At 55.7% G+C, this 6,971-nt stretch overlaps 1 protein-coding gene across 1 annotated transcript in view; it reads left to right on the top strand.

The window, feature by feature from the left end:
* Window positions 1-70: 70 nt before the first annotated feature.
* Window positions 71-6,971, top strand: part of LOC100472689 (zinc finger protein 77) — a 19,629-nt gene continuing 12,728 nt past the window's right edge. The window contains exon 1 of the mRNA XM_019804125.2: window positions 71-199. Within this exon, the coding sequence (XP_019659684.2) occupies window positions 197-199 (3 nt within the window). The 5' untranslated portion in view covers window positions 71-196. The remainder of the gene's footprint in view (window positions 200-6,971) is intronic.

The following is a 6,971-nucleotide window of genomic DNA, read 5'->3' on the forward strand; positions in this document are numbered from 1 at the left end:
GGACCTGAAGCATCGCCCAATCGGAGCGCGGGGCCCGTAAACCATCCAATCAGGCCTGAGGGCGGTCCCTGCTAGCTCGGTAGGTGTGGCTCTCAGCGGGCGCCGGCTGCCGCGCCCCAGTCCTGAGCAGCCCAGGTGTGGGTCGGCGCCGCGTGCTCGGACGCCGGGAGATCCCGGAGCAGGAAGGACCCCCGAGATGGTGAGTGTGGGGGCCGGAGGGGTGGCTCGACGCAGCCAGAACTAAGTGGAAGCGGCGGCGGCGGGGGACTCCCCACCCGCACGGGCCGCACCTGAGTCCTTGGCCGGTGGACCTGGGGAGGGAGGCAGCGCCGGGGGCGGGGGGAGGCCTGGCGTTCGGGAGGGTGTGCGGCCTAACGGGAGCTCGCTGCTAGGTGAGTTGTCGTACAAAGGAAGCTTGATTTGCAGCAAGGAGGAGACCGCAGGGAGTAAGGTCACAGGCGCTGCGCCCCTGCGGGGGGTGAGTGGGTTTCTTTGGTTCAGGGTTAGGGCGAGTATTCACAGAGGGGAGCCCGGTCGTCCTCTGTAAAGGTGTTCTAGCATTTCTTTTCCTTTAGTGCCTGTGGTTCTTGGTCACGTACTTGGAAGAATGAAGAGGTAGACCAGACGAGGAGTGGTGGGCAGCAAAGCAGTATTTCTTGAGCGAGAGTATAAAGCTCCCAGAGAGGGCGGGGACCTGAGCGGGTTGCCCTTGGAGTTTCTCAGTTTAGGGGTTTTTTAGGAACTCTTTTGCGGAACTATCTTAAGCAGCCGGGGTGTCCCGAGTGGTGCCAGTCCGGGCTTTGATCAAGGCATCTGTCTGCCTATTAGGTTCATGTATAGGTGCTGATGGTCTCTCTGGGCTGACACCTGCGGGCTTACGTCTCAACTGCTTCTTCGTCATAATAGTGACAAATGCTTTATAGTTAATTGTTTCGTTTTGGGACATTTTGCTGAAGTCATTTCTGCAAAGGCTGCAGAACAGAACGCGAATGCGGTCCCGTCTACGCTGCAGAACAGGATGTTCGCGTGGTTCTCTTTAGCAGTCCCAGCTCCCATCTTCTTGTTGGGGACCCTAGCTGTGACTACCTGGCTGTGCAGCTTACTCCTAACACTAACTCCTAACAAGGGCAGGCGTAAGGTTGCGCGGAGGTAGAAACCCTTCCTGGAAAACCTGCGTCCGAGGTGATGGTAGTGCAGCCAGTGCTCCTCTGGGGGCTGAGACTCCAACATTATAACGCCGCAGAGGTAACTGTTGGGAGTGGGGAAGGGGCAAAGGGCCTGCTCCGGGAGCCGGATCCACTGGATGGGGTCTTGGGCTGTTATATCGGGGGCGGGGGAGGTGAAATTGATCCGCAGATGCGGGTGCAGCACGTGCTTTCCCCGTCGGGGCTGATGCCCCTCGCCCTTCGCTCCGGCGCGGGGAGCTACCCGGCTTCATTTTGTCCTGCTCGGGTGCGGGACACGGGATCCGCTTGGGTCACACGTGGGTTTCTCGGATCCCCGCTGGGGTGGCGCATTGTCACGTGTGGGGCTCCGCCTTCTGTAGAAGCGTTCCCAGCGTGTTGTCGCCTGTAACCCGCGTGCCTGCTTCCCGAGTTCCCGTGTGTTCTTCACACGCTGTGGACGTCCGTGCTCTTTCCTTTCTACGTGTTGTTGGTGTTTTCTCCAGGCCAGGGGCTGTCACGTCTCCGTTGTCCTCGTGGATGGACTCTTCACATTTGCAGTAAACTTGCACTTTCCCGTCACTTCCCGTGCAGATCACCCTTGTTTTGTTCCAGCGGAAACCTCTTCCTTGGCTCAGGTCATAACCTGCTGGGTCTTCCTGCTTGAGTGTTCTCCTTGTTCCCGTGACTGCGAAATCCGCAGCACTCGGATCTGGTCCACGAAGTTGACGAGGGAAATGATCCCCTGTAGAGAAGCAGTCTTCCCAGGGCCCTGCGCCCAAGTGTCCCCATCGCTGCCCCTGCCCCGCAGCACCTGCTTCCCCTTCCCTCACCAGGGGGGCCTGTGCCTGCATCCGCTGGTTTCTGACAGGGTATTCGTCCATCCCTCTCTTCATGCCAACTGTTCTAATTACCAGTAACTTGAAAACTAAAACGGTCAGTTATTTTACCCCCAAACTGGGTTTATTCTGCAGTTGCAGAGAATTGCGATTCTGGGCGTGTCAGGCCCACAAAACCGCAGGCAATTTGGAGAACAGAGGGGAGGAAGGCTCTCAGAGAGGAAAGGAGGGGCCGGGGTGGCTTTGCGAACACAGGGGTCTTAGAGGAAACTGGGAGCTGGAAGCCCACGGGCTCCTCATGGGCTGGGCGGTGCTGGAGCTGGAGGCTGGCTTCCTCCCACTGGGGCAGTGAAGTCCCAGGGAAAGTAGTGTAGACTTGCAGGGTGCTGGGCCTCCTGCTGGGCGCCCAGTGAGGGCCAGGGCAGGTCCCGAGGGCTCCCCCCAGCTGGCCCCCACTCCATCCCAGATGGGCTTTCCTTGGGTGAATTTCTGCGTTTCCTCCATTTGACCGAAATGTTTCCTAGGAAGCATCTCTGAGTAAGAGGGAGGTTTGCGTTACTTAGTGGGTTTTCCCTCAGCGCGGGGAAGGACCTCTCCTGGTGCTGTCTTCTGTTGGAGGGAACGTGCGTAGCGGTGGAAGCCAGTGGAGGCCACCCCTGAGTAGCGAGGAGGACGGGAGGGTGACACTCTCAGGCGCTGCCGTCTGGTNAGTGGGTTTTCCCTCAGCGCGGGGAAGGACCTCTCCTGGTGCTGTCTTCTGTCGGAGGGAACGTGCGTAGCGAACGTGCATAGCGGTGGAAGCCAATGGAGGCCACCCCTGAGTAGCGAGGAGGACGGGAGGGTGACACTCTCAGGCGCTGCCGTCTGGTCTGCGTGTTTATCGGGAGTGTAAGACGGCAGAGAATCTGCTCACTGCATCGTTCTCACAAATTCACAGGCGGTAAAAGACAAAACAGGATCAAATCGTGTCATAGTTCTAACCCAGGATCCTGGGTGTGGAGGCAGCCGACTGACGTGTTTCCTGGCCCCCATTCCAGCCTGGGGGACATTCTTGCTGTGGAGGCAAAGCTGTGTGGCTCCCGGGGGTCCCTGCTGCAGGGAGCACGAGAGCGGCATCGGGGGCCCCGCAGCTCAGGGCGAGGGGGGAGCCTGGCCACAGGAAGAGGCAGTGCGGGTCAGAACCGGGCTTAGCGGGTCAGGTTTTTGGAAGAGTAGCAGAACTTCGAAGATGTTTCGAAAGGTGGTGTTTTGCACAGAACTGTTCGGAACCAGATGTTGTCCAGTAAGACAGCCTGTGCGGTTGTGTGCTGAGAGATGCGAGTTCGGGCAATAAGCCAGCATCCCCTAGTAGTTCAGGGGAGGGAATGACTGTGATTTCAGAGCCTGACACTTGAGAAAAGGCAAGAGGACGATGACTTTGTCATGGGTGCCAATGAGCCTGTTCCTGAAAGGCCAGAACCCCAAGAAAGGGTCCCTCGCCTCCCACAAGGGTCTTGAACATGCAGCAAGGGCGTGTGTCTCCGTGGAGGAGGGAAGATGCAGCTTGAGGGAAAGGAACCCAGGCCAGGGCCAGGCATCCCGGGAAGCCTGGGGCACAGGTGTCGTCGGCTGCCATCCGAGAAATCTTGACTGTCCTGTTGCACACCGTGTGCAGGGCGGGCAGGCTATGCTGTGAGTCTAGACGTGTCACCTGCATCCAGGAGCCCCTTCCGTGGAGCATGGTCACACCAGGGTCGGGGGCAGATCCTGACGGGGCCCTTCCAGCACAGCTGGAGAGAACCTGGAGGTGACTTCTCAGGGGACGAGACTCCAGGTGGCCGGAGTCCCACTGCCATCTTCCTCCGTTGGGCGGGCGCCGTGAAGGTTGCTCTCCAGAGCTTGGTGGTTGGGAATCGAAGCCATCAGCCTAGGTCGTTTTGTTCGCTGTGGGTCAGAGGAGGGGGTCCAGGGCCGTGGACGTGCTGCGAGGTCTCCGTGGTGGGAGTGGAGGGGCTCCGGAGGGGAGGGAGTGTGGTTCGGAAGGACCGACTGCAGGGCTCGCAGACACGGTGTTCGGGGGGAGCTCTGCACAGCGTGTCAGTTGATTGTCAGTAGTGACTTGAGTGCGTCCCTCTGGGTCCGAGGACTGAGGGTGGTGCGCACAGTGACAGTGTAAACGTGGCCACATAGAACAGAGCTGCTGAAGGCCCTGGCTGGTGACACGGGCGCCCTGGTCACCGTGACGCGTGCGAGCTGTTCCTCAGGTAGAGGTGACGTTTGCTCAGAGAATTGCAGCCACAGGACACGCACGGGCTGTTGACACGAGAAGGCTTCAGTACATCTAATCTGGAGAACACTTCGAAAGTACTTCAAAAAGTGAAAAGCAGAACTGCCCTATGACCCAGCGATTGCACTGCTAGGTATTTACCCAAAGGATACAAAACTGCAGATTCGAAGGGGTACATGCACCCTGATGCTTATAGCAGCATTATCAACAATAGCCACAGTGCAGGGAGAGCTCCAGGGTCGGTGGAGAGAGGACTGGTTAACGACATGGTGCATATACGTACAGTGGAATATTACTCAGCCGTCAGAACAGAATCTTGACATTTGCAATGACATGGATGGAGCTGGAATATATTACGCTAACGGAAGGAAGTCAGAGCATGACAAATACCATATGATCTCACTCATGTGGAATTAAAACAGATGAACGTATGGGAAGGGGGGGAGAAGAGGAGAGAGGGAAACAAGTCATAAGTGACTCTTTATGATAGAGAACAAACTGAGGATTGATGGGGGGGGTGGGTAGATGGGTGATGGGGATTAAGGGTACACGTGTAGTGAGGAGTGTGATGTGTTGTAAGTGATGAATCCCTGAATTTTCCAGAAACGGTATCGCACTGTAGGGTAACTGCCAAAATTGAAATAAAGAAAGAAGGAAAAAAGGTGAGCCGTCAGCGTTCAGCGGTCCTGCGGGGTTTCACGTGGCTCCAAATGTAGTGATTGTTTCCAGATCAGACGCCGTGCATGTCGGTCCTGAGTGTGAGAAAGTGCAGTTTTTCCTTAGGGACGTTATGTCCTTGGAAGGCAGAAGGCTGTAACAGGTGGATTCTGTCTTCCTGTGAAGAGTCTGGGAAGGGAGCAGAGGATGAAGTCATCCGTGATTCGTAACAAAGTAGAGGCTGCAAAGCTCCATCACCCAGATCGGCTTCTGAGATTCAAGGAACGTCGGAACGACGGTGCAGCCCTGGGTCTGAGCGCCGCAGTGTATTTCTGTTCTTTCCAAGGAAACTAAAAATATACTGACCATCCTTTCAACTGGAATACGAAAAATGCACTGCATAACTTCATTCAGTTAAGAATTTGGGTTCAGGGGGAGTGGATGTCAGTAGCTGTGGGAGTTGGGAACAGCAGGGTGGTAGGGATCCCTGGGTCCCATAGAAACCTCCATCCTCTGGGCACTGGGTTTTCTCGCAGGTAAAGGAGGGCTGTTAACAGCGTTGCTGCAGGTGTAATAGGATCAGAAGCTTCGGAGGCTTGTAATCTTTTATGGGTTTGATGCTTTTAAGTGTTACTTATACGACATTGATGAAATCCTGGCAGCACGTTGAGGGATTGTTTTGAATCTTCATGGGAGGGTCCCTGTGGATTCTGCCAATACCAGTTGAGGATTTTGCTCAGAAAGAGTATGGTAGGTGATGCAGTCAAGACAGATGATCGTGGGGCACCTGGGTGGCTCAGTCGTTAAGCGTCTGCCTTCAGCTCAGGGCGTGATCCCAGAGTCCTGGGATCGAGCCCCGCATCAGGCTCCTCCAGTGGGAGCCTGCTTCTTCCTCTCCCACTCCACCTGCTTGTGTTCCCTCTCTTGCTGGCTGTCTCTCTCTCTCTGTCAAATAAATAAATAAAATCTTAAAAAAAGAAAAAAAAGACACATGATCGGCATCCCCAGACTCCACTATAGTGTGTCAGAGACGGAGCAGATAAAAGGTGTGTTCAAGGGGCCTTTCATCCCCGATGAGGTATTTTGAGTCCCTTCATCCAATTCTAGAGTGACTTTCCCTTTTTGGGAGACTTAAGTCCTGCATGATCCTTTCTGAGGGAAGAGAGCAGGAGGTGAACAGAGGCGCAGGAACTCACGTGGAAATTGGTGTCGGTGTCCCAGGGTCTCAGTGAAAGGGAACGGGTCCAGAGACAGGCACCTGTCAAGGTTCATGAGACCCCCCACTATGGAAGCGACGTGAGCTCCCTGTGACGGGGGCTGCTTGACGGCAGGGGCTCGGGCATCAAGAGTGTAGCTCCGGCGTCAACAAGGATGGTCAGAGTCCTTCCCCATCTGGGGAGAGGTTTCTCCAAGCCCATCAAGAGGGAATCGGGGGAAAAGCCCCTGTGGTCAGTGGAGCCCAGCCGGTGGGAATGCGGAGGGACTGGGAATGGCTGGGAGGAGGGCTCCGGGCACCTGGGGCATCGAGGCAGGTAATGATCTTTTTTTCAGATGTCCTNCAGGTAATGATCTTTTCTCAAATGTCGGCTTTTTGCAAGAACAGTGCAAACCAGTGGATATGTGGGTTTTTAGGGGCTTTCAGTTGCCAGAGGTGAAAATTAAGAATTTCAGCTGTCTGTCTTGTGGGCTGTGAGTGAGCTAGTTTCCCAGAATAACGACATACGCGGGGGACACGGTTTCCCATTCCATCCTGGTGCTTTTAAGTAAAAAGAAAGATCCCGGCTCAGCCCGTCAGCTGCTGCCTGGGTAGATTTNAGTGAGCTAGTTTCCCAGAATAACGACATACGCGGGGGACACGGTTTCCCATTCCATCCTGGTGCTTTTAAGTAAAAAGAAAGATCCCGGCTCAGCCCATCAGCTGCTGCCTGGGTAGATTCCACATGTGAAGAAAGACCAGAGGTTACATGGAAGCCAAGCTGGAGTCCCTTGTAACGGCCACGTACGGGTTCACGGGCTTTGTGTGCAGGACTGGATGGGAATCCACAG

Source organism: Ailuropoda melanoleuca, chromosome 4, assembly GCF_002007445.2.
Source record: "Ailuropoda melanoleuca isolate Jingjing chromosome 4, ASM200744v2, whole genome shotgun sequence".
Lineage (NCBI taxonomy): Eukaryota > Metazoa > Chordata > Mammalia > Carnivora > Ursidae > Ailuropoda > Ailuropoda melanoleuca.